The 13,816-nt window shown below is 52.7% G+C and overlaps 1 protein-coding gene across 1 annotated transcript in view; it reads left to right on the top strand.

Annotated features, from left to right (window-relative positions):
* The window catches only part of BIN3 (bridging integrator 3), a 44,434-nt gene that overhangs the window by 25,358 nt on the left and 5,260 nt on the right, over positions 1-13,816 (top strand). Inside the window, exons 7-8 of the mRNA XM_030035375.2 lie at positions 7,581-7,722; positions 9,948-10,082. Coding sequence (XP_029891235.1) covers positions 7,581-7,722; positions 9,948-10,082 — 277 coding nt within the window. The remainder of the gene's footprint in view (positions 1-7,580; positions 7,723-9,947; positions 10,083-13,816) is intronic.

The raw sequence follows: 13,816 nt of genomic DNA, 5'->3' as shown, positions 1-13,816 counted from the left end.
CTGGTTATCAGTCCAGTCCTGTGTTTACTTCAGCATCCTGGCTGCTTTCCAGTCTTGGCAATTCTCTCAAACTTCCTAAATTTCCATTGAACTTGAATATGGTATTTTTTCCCTTCCTGCCCTTTGGCACCTGCAAACAGTTGCTGTGTGCTCTTAAACAGCTTATGTTTCATGCTCGGAGAGGCTGCATCTCCATGCCGAGCAAAAAATGTTCCTTTCGTTCCCTCTTTCTGACTCTCCACAAGTGTAGATACGTTCATGGCCGAGTCGTGCAGCCAGGAACATTTCTAAGGAGCCCAAGGGTCCATTTTGAGGCTAATGAGATGCAGGAGAGAAATGCAGAGCTTGCATCTCGCCTTGTCCTGCTGGCAGATAAACCCCAGCAACATTTCTAGGATAAAAGTTTCAGATTAATGAAAGCTGCCTTGAGGAGCTCTTCTTATTTCCAGTTAGGTATTGCTTCCCCTCACAGAGACAGTCCTCCCTAGCCTCTCCCAAACTTGCTTTGACCTAGAAAAAGGCTTTTGCTACAACAGCTGCACTTTATTACATCTTCACTGGTGGTCTTTTATAGTTTATTAGCCAAAGAAACAGATAAGTATAATCCAGGCAATTATCATTAGTGGTAATATATTGTAATCAGAGGCACATGTGCAGTAAAATCTCCATTCAGTTGTCCAGGGATAGTAGGTTTCAGACAAATATTGGAGAATTTGTTAAACCACGTAGAAGAAAGCAGTAGTAGATTTAGAGGGGGGTGGAGGCTCGTATTGTTTAAATCCTTCTGCTTCTGGGGATGTAGGGTTATTCAGAGTTTTGCTTTTTGAGCCCCAAGAAGCCCTTGGCTGGGAATCACTCATTTAACTTCAGGGAAGGAGCAAAGCTCTAGTGAGAATATTGCATATTTCAACATGTGGGTTGGGCAAGGAGCTGGGGTGGCTGGGAAAGGTCAGTAGGGATCTGCTCTCCTCTTTGGGAGATGCCTGCATAAATTCACACCAGATTGGCAGATTTGGGGCAAGGGGGAAGAAAAACAGCTGGTTTTTACTTCACTCTTCCAGTTCTTCACTCGGGCTCGGGTGAGCCGCGAGGTGTATTGGCTGGATTGGGGATCGGTGATAGACTGTGTAGTGTCATCTTAGTATTACATATTGTGTGTCAGTATTTAAGGAAGGAAGCAGCTTAAATAAGCCAGGTGGTTTGGAGATTCACGGGCTTTAATGCCTTTCACGTTTGGAGCCGATTTTCAGTGCCGCAGGGTCTCGATTTAACAAACTCGAGCTGTCTGAACCTCTCTGAGCGTCAGGATGTCCTGGTCATGGTGGCACGGTACCATCCCCTCGGCTCGGAGCGCGGTCCTGCTCCTGCAGCCGAAGCCGAGGGGCTGCTGCAGGACCCGGAGAGGCTTTGGCAGGGGTGACACAACGGGTGCCATCAGCCGGGGCTTGGGTGTCAGCACAGCGGCAGGTCCCAGAGGCGCGATCCGGGAGCCGTTCGCAGCAGATTGATGTATAAAATCAATCAATCGGGGCTGTATGTCAGCAAATATCTGCTGGTGATAGCGACCGGTGCTTGGCATCCATGGAGCGGGGATTCTTCTCCTTCTTCTTCTACTTCTTCTTCTTCTTCTTCCCATAACCCTGCCATTAACGTGAACTCCCGAGCTGGATTTCCTCCCCGGCAGCCGAAGCAGATAACCGGCCATGAGCAGCCCCAGGGGTGCCGGGGACCGGAAGCAGGAAAAGCCGCTTTCATGTCCTTAACGAGCCCCTAATGAGGATTTCGTGCACAAAGCTAGCCACATGGCTGCCTGGCCCCCTCCCGCCGCGCGCGGGGCGCTCAGCCTAATCCCCAGCTCGCTGCTTTTTTGTACCGTCGTCTTCGTTTCTGTTCCTTTTCGCTCTAGTCGGAAGGGCTGGTTTTAATTTCCCCCTTCCTGGTGGGTGGATGGGCCCACGACGGACGTGTGGGCACGGGCTGAGGAATGGCAGGCATCCCCCGACATAGCCCAGATGCTTCGGCCTCGCGCTGAGCCATCCTTGTGCCTCTCCAAACTTCCTCCTCGTCTCATCCACCGTCGCTTTCTTTCGCATCTGATGCTCCCCAGCTCTGGTATTCCTTTTTCTCCTCTCCGGTGCCAGTCGTAGATCCTGTCCGCTTCCTTTGGCTTTCGTTATCCAAGCCGCTGTCCCTAAAATAATGCCGTAGGGAAGAGTGCACGTGCATGCCAGCCCGGTCCAGCTCACAGGGCTGCCAACAAGTGCTTGAGACACTGACAAATGGGGAGAAATAAAGATTTTACTGTTGTTTTTCCCTGCGCCAAAGCCCTAGCACCTCTTTCTGATTGCTGACACTGCAAACAGGGGCTGGAGGAGGCCGCAGGGCGAGCAGAGGGGATGCATTGGGGCAGGCAGCGGGGACGGAGAGGAGGAGAAGACGGGCTGCTCGGGGACCTTGCTGCAGGCGGGGAGGTGACAGGATGGTCCCGCTCCTCGAGCATCCCCGCAACGAGCCGCTCGCTGGGCTTGCCGGCAGCCTTCCACCAGAGAGGGAGAGAAGTTTTCAATTTTCAAGCACCAGACTTGTCAGCTGGGCTGACTAACGAACGAATCTGGCAGTGATGGGAATCCTGGTGGCACTTTTATCTTCCGTGGCAGTGTCTCTCCAGCCCTGTCCTTTAATTACGGGAAGCTGATGGGAGGCTGGCGTGGAGACGAGGTGGCAACATGATTTATAATTCAGAGAATCGGGTGATTTATATTTTTTTTCCGAGGCTAAACTGTCATCCTAAGAGGAGTTCACCGGTACGTTCCCCTTCTCCCCCCACAGCAGCAGGGAGACAGTAATTTGTATTTTCTTTTAGTTATCCCTGCGTATCTCCCCTCACCTGCTCCTCTTAAGCTGCCTGTACTGTAATCCCCTCTCAGCAGCCTTGCCTAAAAAGTGACAGGGAACAACGGCGGCTTATTCTGCAAGCTGCTTTTGTGGCGGGGGCTCTAATGCCCTGTGCTGCTGTTTTACCTTCACTCCTACTCTGTGCTTTTAGCACCGGACCCACCAAATTTTCTTTAAGTCGGCTTCAATTTTCTTTGCTTTGTATTAAAAAAGAAAGTATCGAGTAACAGAGGGCGGTCCTGGGGATTTGTGAGTGGTTACGGCTGTCAGACCCTCTCATCCCCTACAAAAGCAGGGTCTGGGTGGAGCGTACGAAGGAGGATGGTGCTGGGCTTATCAATAAATACCCACATCTGCTATAGGGCTTTTCATCTGTGCTTCTCGGAGCACTTTGCAGCAGGAGGAATCGTTGCCCTTGCTCCACGTGCAGGGGGCATGGATGGGTGAAACGACCAGGGTTTGCTTGTGAGGCTTCCCTGGTCCTGCTAAAATGCTAAAATTCTGGGTTTAGTTGTTCAGACTTCATTTCCAGAGCAGCTAATACCGTTTGGATGTTGCTCACCACCCATGGCACTAACGAAGGTCCTTGTCCCTTGTCTGCTGGCACCACGGCTGCCAGGAGGGTTTGCGATGCTTAGCCAAAGGCTTCGGAACACATTTGAGATCCTCGTAGGGTTTTTCTTGCAGGGCCTGGGAGACTGAGGGATGTGTTTGTGGATGGCAGCAGCTTCAGGAGGCTCTGTAGATGGCCTTTCTGCCAGGCTTTCCACGGGGAGCATTTGTAAATAACATGCATGAGATATTTGTGAAGACACTGGGGTGACGTGAAATGCAGCAGTTTATTAAGTCATCGGAATAACTTGGCAGTGGCGGGAGCCCCTATCACCCTTCACGGGTGTTTACCACCCCTGGCACTTGGCTTGAGATCGTATTTCCGTACACATGGGGAATAAAAAACAGGCAGGACTTCAATGTGGGCAAGAAACCCTCTTCTCTCTGAACTCCAGGGGAATTTCAGAGCTGCTGGGTTAATATGGAATTCATACGGAGTAATTCCTTCAGGAGCCAGAGGCAGCTTCGCCTCAATCCAGATCAGTCCAAGGAAGGAGCATCCTTCCCTGCTTGAGCTAAGCTAATCCTGCGTGAAAATTAAACCAGGTGACTCACAGGGAGAGCTCGGTTGGCACGGGAAGAGCTCGGTTGTCACACTGGCGGTGTCTGGAGGAGCCACGGCTGGCCCGGTCCTTCCTGCTGGTGCCGGTGGTGAAGGACCACCGCACCGAGACAACCTCAGCTGCCACGTGGGGTTTTGCAAGCGACTTAGAAATCCCCTCGCCGCTTCGCTTCTCGGCTGCGGCTGCTCAGCAAAAACTCAAGTGGGTTTCAACTTTGCCGCTCACAGCCCTTAAAACCCCTTGAGCATCTCGGGGGGTGGTTCGTGCCCCTCGCACGCATCCCTCAGCAACCTATCGCTTCATGCTGATGTTTTCCAGCACCCAGGCTGGAGCTCCGGACACCCAGAGCCGGGTGGCCGTGCCCAGCACAGCTGCGGATCCGGGGAGCCAGTTTGGTGCATTGTGTTAATGGCAGCTTGTGGAGCTGAGCCGCCCCTCCCTCTCTCTGAAATGCAGCGTATAATCTATGCATTAAAAGTCCTTGTGAGACAGTAGTTGCTGTGCCTACACAGTAACAGCCTCTTCAGATCCAGCGCTGTAGATATTTTTTTAAAGTGCTGCTGGAGTACAGTGTCCTTCCATTACGGGCTGCAAAATCACACTAAGTTGATACTAGGAACAAAAAGGGGGAAAAAAAATAAAAATCAAGCCTTATTCCTTTTTGAAACCAGATTTAACTTCAAAGTAAATGGAAACTGTGTCGCTGATCGTCTTCTTCTGTGTTCTCACTTGCTGCGTTTCTGAGCTAAAGGGTTCACTCTTCCCCTGCGGTAGCGAGTTTGTAAGATGTAAATGGCTGCATGCTAATTCTCTGGTGTCTCATGGCTCTTCTAATGTACGAGCACCGTGGAAGTGCTGAGCGTGAGAGAGTGTGGAAGAGAAAGGGCTAAAAAGCTGGCCCATCAGAAAAACGCCATTGAAAAACTAGTGTTGGGTACCAGCACAAGGCTTAGCATTTTTGAGGCATCTTCTTGATAAGCTTTTTCCAAGAGTTGATGGATGCGCGGGCAATGACGGCCACATCCAGGCCACGCTGGTGGCTTGGCAGCCCCGGAGGGGACGGCCACAGCTCAGCGTTTGGTGTGCAGCCTCCCTGCAGACCGGAGAAGGGAGGATTTCCCAGCCCCGGGCCATCTCCTCCGATGTTTCCCAGGCCCGGAGGCACATGGTGGAGGAGCAGCGTGTTGCGGAGGAGCAGCCCCTGTAGTCCTTAGTGAGCTGCAACTTGCTCCTGCCCTGCTTTTGGGTGCGATGCAGAGAGGCAAGAGGCTGTGTGTCATTACCAAACCTCCCCCCATCAGAGATATAACACGAAAATAAAGCCGAGAGCCGCTGGCCTGACGGGAACCTTCCTTTCCATTGCCAGCTCATTAATAATTGGGAGAAATTTCTGCAGAAGCTGCAACGGCAAGCTGCTGACATTAAGTGTGCGCCGTTGGCAAAGAACGTCTGTGCTTTTATACCGAGGAGACCTCCCAACCTGGGTACCCCCTTCCCTTCCTCCTTGCAGTCCTTACTGCCCATCCCTATTTCCCTAGCCCTCTCACGGCGTATTTTTGGACCTTATGTAGAGGGTGGAGGTATTTTAGCAGCAGCCCAGAGCCCAGGAGATGGTGAATCCACGCTTGGAGCCCGGCGCAGCCAGGACGTGTAAGGCACCGCGGCATTTAAATATAATGGGGAGCCGTGTGTGAAGGTTACCATAAAAAGCAATGTCAGGGCAGCAGCATCTGATCCGCGCGCGGGCAGCTGGGCGGCAGGGTGACGCTGGGCGAGCTCCCTGATGACTTTTGCAGGTTGCTCCTCATGCCGCGGCCCCAGCTGCAATAGTCTCTCGCGATAGTCTCGGTCAAGAGGGAGAATATCACGGGGTGAGCAGATGAGAGCCGTACACGCACCGGCCCTGGTTATCCTCGGCCAGCAGGATTGCAAGAACACATCCCCGGTTCACCATCTCAGCGAGGGATGCTTGAACACAAATGCTTGAACACAAATATTTCCCCTTCCCCCTCGCTTCTGGCATTTGCCCTTTGCAAACGGGTAAGGCTCAGGGACAAAAGCTTTGCCTCTACACCCGCTGGTCCGGCACATTAGCACCCTCCGGGGCGAGCACGGCAGCGGAAAATGAGGTTTTAATAGGGGATGGAGTGGCTGTGCAGGGCTGCGAACACCCGTGGTTTTGTTTGAACCCGAATGCCTCTGTATTAGCCCTGCATCTGATTACATCTAAAGCAAATTGCAGTCGTAAAGTGAGATTTGTGTTTTTCTTTTTGCTAATGTGCCCCCCAGCCTGGATTATAGGAGTTTTTTTTTCAATTTAAAGAGATGGGAAAGCTGTTTGCTTGCCTCTCGGAGGTGAAAATCATCACCAGGCTGTTCAGACACATTTTTCACGACTGGTTCCTAACCTTGGCCCCCCAGAATGACCCTATAATTTGTGGAGATTAAATTAATATATCTGGAGGTAGTGTGACCCATTTCATATGAACCTATAGTCCAGCACCAGCGCAGTCCCCACCGGTATAATTTGATTTACTGAAATTTGGGAGACAAGAGCAATGCTCCAGTTTCTGGCTTTCCCTCTTCCGTCGCGTTCAAAAATATTCTCTCTTGTCTTTGCCATCAGATGTTCATGTTTCCTCAATTTGTAACACATTTTAATAATATGAATCTTCCTGTAGCCTGGCTAATTGTTGGCTGCTGTTAATCCTTCTGTGTGGGGTACAGAGCTCCTCTTCAGCTGGGCAAGCCTTGCTGTACAGCAGGCTGGGGTTTGCAACCCCAGAAATTGCCCGAAAAAGCAAAGTTTGCTATGGTTCAGATTTATTTTGCACTTCATATTTATTTTTTCCTGGACTTTTGATTCAGGTCCTCTGCCTGCTCATTCCCTTTCCAAATGTGGGGAAATAACACATTAGCTAACTCTGTATGGGGGAAAAGTTGTTTATTTTTCTCTCTTTGGTTTGCTCGGTGGAGTTAACAGCTTTGTTTTCTGCAGCAGCAGCTTCCGTCCCCCGTCCCAGATAAGGCAGCTCTCCATGTTCTTGAATACAGCAGCTGGAAGAGAGGAGGAAAACTGTTAAAAATAAAGAACTAATGGTAAAAGCATAAGGGCTGGCAGGAGAAGTCAGAAGCAGGTTGGGACCTTCAAAGTACTTTTACGAGGCTTTGCAAAATTGGCTCGATTTTTATTATTATTATTTAAAAACACACCCTTCGACACATGAATTGACCTTCACAAAAATCCCCAAGCATGTGCTTCTAGCTCTCCTCTCAAACGTTGTACCCTGGCAAGGCTTTGCAAATCTTATATATAACTTAATCCTTTCTTCCAGTCTCCTGGAAGACTGCAATGAAAGCTTTTGTGTTTGGAACGGGCTTTGTTTAAACCCCTGGGTATTTTTGGTCTGAATCCTGAATTATTTGGGGACTTTCAGCTGGGGAGATTGCCTTGGATGCTGTATCCGACCAAGATATCCCACCCAAAACCCCTTCCCATCCTTTCACCAGGTTCAGCAGCGTGTTTCCCAGCCTGAACATGGCAGTGAAGAGACGGGAGCAAACACTGCAGGACTACAAGCGCCTGCAGTCCAAGGTGGAGAAATACGAGGAGAAGGAGAGGACCGGCCCCGTCCTCGCCAAGCTGCACCAGGTACCGAGATGCTTGCGGACCCAAAACCCAAGCAGGGTCACTGGGAAAACTCAGGAAGAGCTTTTCTCTTGGCGTTTGACATCCATGCCAAGCCCCTGTGAAAGAAAACATTTTGGAAGGATGTCTTTTATCGATGTAAAATTGCCACATAGGGCGCTTGATAACAGAAATATGAATTGGAGCGCTCAGTGAAGGGAAAGAGCCAGTTTTCCAAAACCAAAAAAAAAAAAAAAAAAGAAATAAAAGCCACAGGAGCTGGGGATGCTCGGAGGAGCAGCCAGCGCTGAAGTCAAAGCACGGGGGCTTTCCCCCGACCTCCGTGTCTGAGCAAGCAGCTGGATCGGAAAAGGGGAAGATCAGAGCATTTCAAGGCTTTATGTTTGCCACCTGTTACAAAAATTCGTCTTGGAAAATTGCAGTAATTGGTTAACAGGAAGCTTTGCCAGATTCTTTTCTCTCTCCCAAATTTTAGCGAAATCATGATTTTTTTTTAAAAATTAAATCTACACCAGCATTTCTCCCCAAATCTGTCGCTCCTGCAGAACATTACTTGATCCTTGAAGAAACAGTTGACTTTCTCGGCGTCAAAGAACATGTATTTTCTGATGACTTTCCGCACAAAAATTAAGTTTTGTGTTAAAGAATAGCCCTATCAGCCTTAACAAAAGAGACCTCCGATTTAATAGTAAGCAGCTTACTTCGCTTAGCCTCGGTGACTAAAGCTGTGGCTGGAAAAATGTGAATGCTTTTGTCCTGGTGATTAAGCAGGTTTTAGTTATTTAATTTTTTTCCCTTAATGAACTTCTGTGTGATCTAATTCCCCCCAAAAAAAGATCTTAACTAACCACTGCGTGAGCTTAAATGCCTGCAGGAGCCTTAAGCAATCCCGAACCCAGGGCATCCGAGAGGTCCACAGATTTGATGGAAAAATAGCGTAATCTCATCCAGGTATTTTTATTGAGCTGCAAATTTGCATCTTCCCTTCAGAGCTGTTTGCTCAAAGTCTTCTGCTGTTTGTTGCCCCATGTGAACTCCATCCCGGGAGTTTAAACGCTCCTTGTATCATGGCAGACAATGAATTTGCTCATTTGCCTCTCAGACCTACTTAAGCCTGATATGATTTAAGTCTTTGTCCATGCCATCCCTCCGGGGTGCTGTCCCAGGGAGCGGGACCGGCGCCTCGGCTGGGCTCGGCTTGCCGGCTTTCTCCCGCATCCCCCTCCCGTCGGAATGGCAGCCGGATTAAGTGGCAGACTTGAACCGGTCTAATATTTCACAGCCCACCCCCTCCTGCCCTTTTCCACACCATCTCAGAGACATTTCCTTTTCTCCCCACGCTTCTGTTTAAAGAAGCCAGTTGGACGCGCTGAGCTGAAGGTCACGGTGCGAAAATGATGGTGGGGGCAGGATCCTGTGGCGATGCTCTTGGGAATCGCAGGGCGAGGGGACACGGACGTGGCCAGGGATGTCCTCCAGCCTGACTGAGCTTTGGGGCTGATTTTTGCCCCTGTTTTTCTGAAGGGGAAAAGACCAGCTGGCTCGTGATCTCTGCAGCAGCCTCTCTAGGTGTCCCATGGCTTTCCCCATGGTCCAGGATCAGAGCTTGAGTCCCACCAGGTTCCATTAACTGGTCACTTGGGTCCCACCAGGCTGTGTTACCTGGTCACTTGAGTCCCACCAGGCTCCATTAACTGGTCACTTGGGTCCCACCAGGCTCTGTTAACTGGTCACTTGGATCCCACCAGGCTCCGTTAGCTGGTCACTTGGGTCCCACCAGGCTCTGTTAGCTGGTCACTTGGGTCCCACCAGGCTCTGTTAACTGGTCCCTTGGGTCCCACCAGGCTCTGTTAACTGGTCACTTGGGTCCCACCAGGCTGTGTTACCTGGTCACTTGAGTCCCACCAGGCTCCGTTAACTGGTCACTTGAGTCCCACCAGGCTCCGTTAGCTGGTCACTTGAGTCCCACCAGGCTCCGTTAGCTGGTCACTTGAGTCCCACCAGGCTCCGTTAGCTGGTCACTTGGGTCCCACCAGGCTCCGTTAGCTGGTCACTTGGGTCCCACCAGGTTCCACTGGATGGTCGTATGGGTCCCCGTTAGCTGGTTGCTGGTTGTCCTCGGGTTAAAGCAGAGCAGTCCACTGGCCTGGGGTGGCCTCTGTGCAGGTCTGCCCAAGGGAAGGGCATTTTCCCAGATGTCTGACTCCCCATCCTCTCTCCTTTCCCAGGCCCGCGAAGAGCTGAGGCCGGTGAAGGAGGACTTTGAAGCCAAAAACAAGCAGCTCCTGGAGGAAATGCCCAAGTTTTATAGCAGCCGCATCGATTACTTCAAACCCAGCTTCGAGTCACTGGTCCGGGCGCAGGTGAGATGCTGTCCCCTGTCTGCCAGGCACTGCCAGGAGTCCCTTTGGTGGGCATCCTCGCTGCAGAGCATCCGGGGTCCCGCCTGGGTGTGAATGGCTCTTTGGGCAAGGCACCTTCTCGAGCTGAATATTATACACAGGTAACACACAGTACCTCCAGCAATTTAATTACCAAGTGGTGAGAGGGCACAGGGAGCAGTGGTGGGACACTGGGCAGGTAACCACCGGACCTTGTCCTGGCAGAAGAGCGGGTTGTCATCTGCCGGTACCTGTGGTGATGCGGTGCTGGCTGTCGGATAGAAAGGAGAGCCGGAGGTGAGTTTTCGCTGGTTTATATGGGTCTGCCTCGTATCAGGGACACTCTGGGTACATACATGATGTCCTGTGCCACGAGGTTGCCTGTGTAATGCGGTTCAAGCCCTGGTTATACATTAGCCGCTGGCATTTGATGGCTTTATTTATCTGCGTACGTTGTCGCTTTGCATTTGTAGTCATGAGCTCAGGGCTGGATCTTGTTTGAGATTATGAGATGCTCAGGGCTCGTCTTAAGGGTCTCTTCTAGCTCTTGGTAACAGAACCGGTGTGTGCTGGCAGAGATAGAGGAGGCTGCTCTGTAATCTCCACACCAAGGATTTGCAGGAAGGGGTGGCCTAAATAAACCACAGCCTGCTTTAATTTCCATCCTCCAGCTTCCTTCTGTGACTTGCTGCCGCTCCTCCTCCGTCTTCCTTCTTCTCTCGCCCTTTTCTTTAGGCTGGAGAGGAACATTATCAGGATCTAATCTAGCTTTGAACTTCTGGCATCTCGGGCGTACGTCGTGCCCTGGATCACGGGGTGGTCCAGCGCCAGGAGGTGGGCGAAACCACGTGCTGCTCCTTGCGTGGGCGTTTTCCTACGGTATTTTTTTGGAAGGGAATTGCTGCAGTGACACAGGTGCGGTGGGGTGGCTGCAAGGAGGTGCAAAGAGCACGTGTTTCATCTCACCTCCGACTTGGGGGGGCCTCTCCACAGAGCTGCCAGCAAGTTTGTCTGCAGGCTGATTCACCTACCAGATGGTGCCGATGCACCCTGCCGCCGCCTCGGTGGGGTGCTGGGGATGCTGTTCTTGCTGTTCCCTTAGCAATCGGGCGCGCGGGGCTCCCTGTTCCCAGCCATCGCAGCCGAAATAACCAGACTCCCTGGAGCCACCGCAAAGTCTCACTGGCCCTTCCCCCCTGAAAACCCTCTCCGGCCGCTCGCTGTGGGTGGGTTGTTTGGACGAGACCTTGAAACCCAAATGCCACCTGCCCTGTCTGGGTGTTTGTGATCTGCTGGCAGTTTCCTTAGAGAGCAGCTTTGCCCCTCTGTCCCTTGGCCACGATGTCCCTCGCTCCGCTCGTGCTGGCTCCCGGCTGCCAGCTGGCTCCTGCCTCGGCTCGTCGGGAGCTCGGGGGGGGAGCAATGGGCTCGGGGCACCGGGAGATGCAGGGTGCTGTTGTCGGGGCTGTTTGCAAGACTCTCCATTCCTACCCTCTTCTTCCTTGGGAATCCTCTGTTTTGTTTCTTGGCTGTCTGCCCTGCCTCTCTTCAGGTGAGGATTTTTGTTAGGAAAGGCGAGTGAAATCGCGTTTTTGATACCCAAGAGGCAGCGTCATAACAAAGCTGATGCATCTCCTGTAGGCTAGACTAAAAGCTGGTCCCAGATGGATGCTAAAGCATGTCACATCCCGCCCTCCCCGCCGACCTAGATGGGAGCCGCATCCCTCTTCCCGAGCGCTGGCTGCATCCTTCCACCCCCTGGGAGGGATGCGCCGGCACGACGGCATCTCCACTGGCGGGAGGAGAGCTCGGCACTCTCCTGTTGCCTCCTTTGTGCCGAGGCTGGGCTCAGGCCATCTGCCCCCTCCCCGTTCAGGAGCTCTTGCCGGGGGTGCTGCGCAGCATTTCCCCCATTCCAGGTGGCTGAAATAAAAAAGAAAAGGGAAGTGACTTGCCCAAGGTAACTTAATGAGTCAGTGGCGAGCCAGGAATAGCACCCGGGAGCCCTGACTCACTGCAGCGGCTGCTCACCTGCAGGGACCTGGGCAGGGGAGGGCAGCCGGGGGGGTCTGCTGCGGTGATGCCGGGAGCATCCCCATCCCAACATCCTGGGTCTGAGCTGGCGATGGCAGGCATGTGAACAGGGATGGGGCTGTGCTGCTGCCCCCGGCCAGCCCCATTCATCCTGCTGCTGCTTCCCGGGTTCTCTCTCCCTCCATGTCTCATTGAGCTTATTTAGCATCTCAGGGGGGGGCTCGTGTTACTCAGTGGAATTTCTATTTTCAGCCTCTTCTGCGGGTACCTCTAGGAGCGATGGTTGGCTGATGGGGCTTGAGCGCACATCCCTCAGGGAAAGGGGCAAACGGGGACTGGGAGGCTGGTGTCGGCTTTGCCTTTGGCTGCAGGCAGCCGGTGGCTGGCACCATGCCGGGGGCTGTGACTCTGGGGTTCCTTGTCCCCACGTCAAACCCACCATTCAAAGGTGGCCCTGGGTGCAAAATTGTGTAGTTTTTCCCTTCTTTTTTGGCCCTGGAGAAAGCAGGGGGTTAAAGTGAGACAAGCGTGTGACAAGTGGCACCGGCCAGCGCGACGATGAGCCGTGAACGGACCCGCTGACTTGCTGGGAACAAGCTGTGCCATGGCAAAGGGAAAGACCCCGCTTCAAACCAGCTCCGGAGCAGCAGCTTTATGGCTTTGACCCAACGAGACCCTCCAAGACCTTCTTGCCGGGCGGCTGGGTTCCCATGGCACAGCTTGGCTGTGGGCCCCGGTGCCGGGTGTCTCCTGACGGCGTGACATGCCCCGAGCTCGCAGGGGCTGTAACATTCAACACCAAATACTTCTGTCCACCCACGTGCCTGGGCCAAGCCAACGGAGGCAAATATTTCCCTGGCTGGGGACTTTGAAGTGGCCACATGAAGATGAAAGGGGGAGATTTGGAGCTCTATCACTGGTGCGAGTGTGTGAACAACACTTCCTTCCCGCCTTGCACTTTGTTTTCCAGCTAGAAAACATGATACTCCTCTGTTTTTTAATGAAATGGGGAAAAAGATGGGGCTTATGAGGCAGGACTGTCCATGGGGCAGTGCTGTGGGCTGCTGCAGTCCAGCTCTGGCAGCGACCCCGGGCTTTTGTTTTGTGTAGGGCTGACATAAACACAAACCGCTGCTGCCCGGCTGTGGCATTGTAAACGCGATCTATAGAAAATCGGGAGAACACGGTGTCCCAAAACAGAATTAGTTCAAGACAGGTGGACTCGGGGCCGTTGGCTCAGTCTCAAAGGCGAGTTGGAGATGGGATTTGATGGGATGGGGACCGAGCATATGGTATCCATAGCTGGAAAAGTACTGGGCTGCAGGCAAGCACGGGGCTGCCGGCAGCGGGTACCGCGACGGCGACTGTGGGTCGAGCTGCCTGCGGTGCCGTGGGTCCCCGCTGCTGGAGCTGTCAATGCTCATCGGTGTGGGGTGCATCCCCTCCCCAGGGACCCCCCCCCACAGAGGCAGTGATGCTCTTCACCCGTATTTCAACGGGAGAAAAGCATCGGGGGATCAATGCCTGTGGGATCTTGTTGATAAAGCACAGGAGACTTGGATGGCGATGCACGCTAACGCCCCAGATGAATGCCTACTGGTTAGGCACTGGGTCCTACTGGGGGAGAAGAGCATCCCCAAGGAGAGCCGCTGGGCCCTGGGGACCAGTGGTCTCCCGCAGGA

The sequence above is a fragment of the Aquila chrysaetos genome, chromosome 13 (genome assembly GCF_900496995.4).
Source record: "Aquila chrysaetos chrysaetos chromosome 13, bAquChr1.4, whole genome shotgun sequence".
Classification (NCBI taxonomy): domain Eukaryota; kingdom Metazoa; phylum Chordata; class Aves; order Accipitriformes; family Accipitridae; genus Aquila; species Aquila chrysaetos.
The sequence above is the reverse complement of the archived record's forward strand: the minus strand, read 5'-3'. Positions and strand labels throughout refer to the sequence as shown.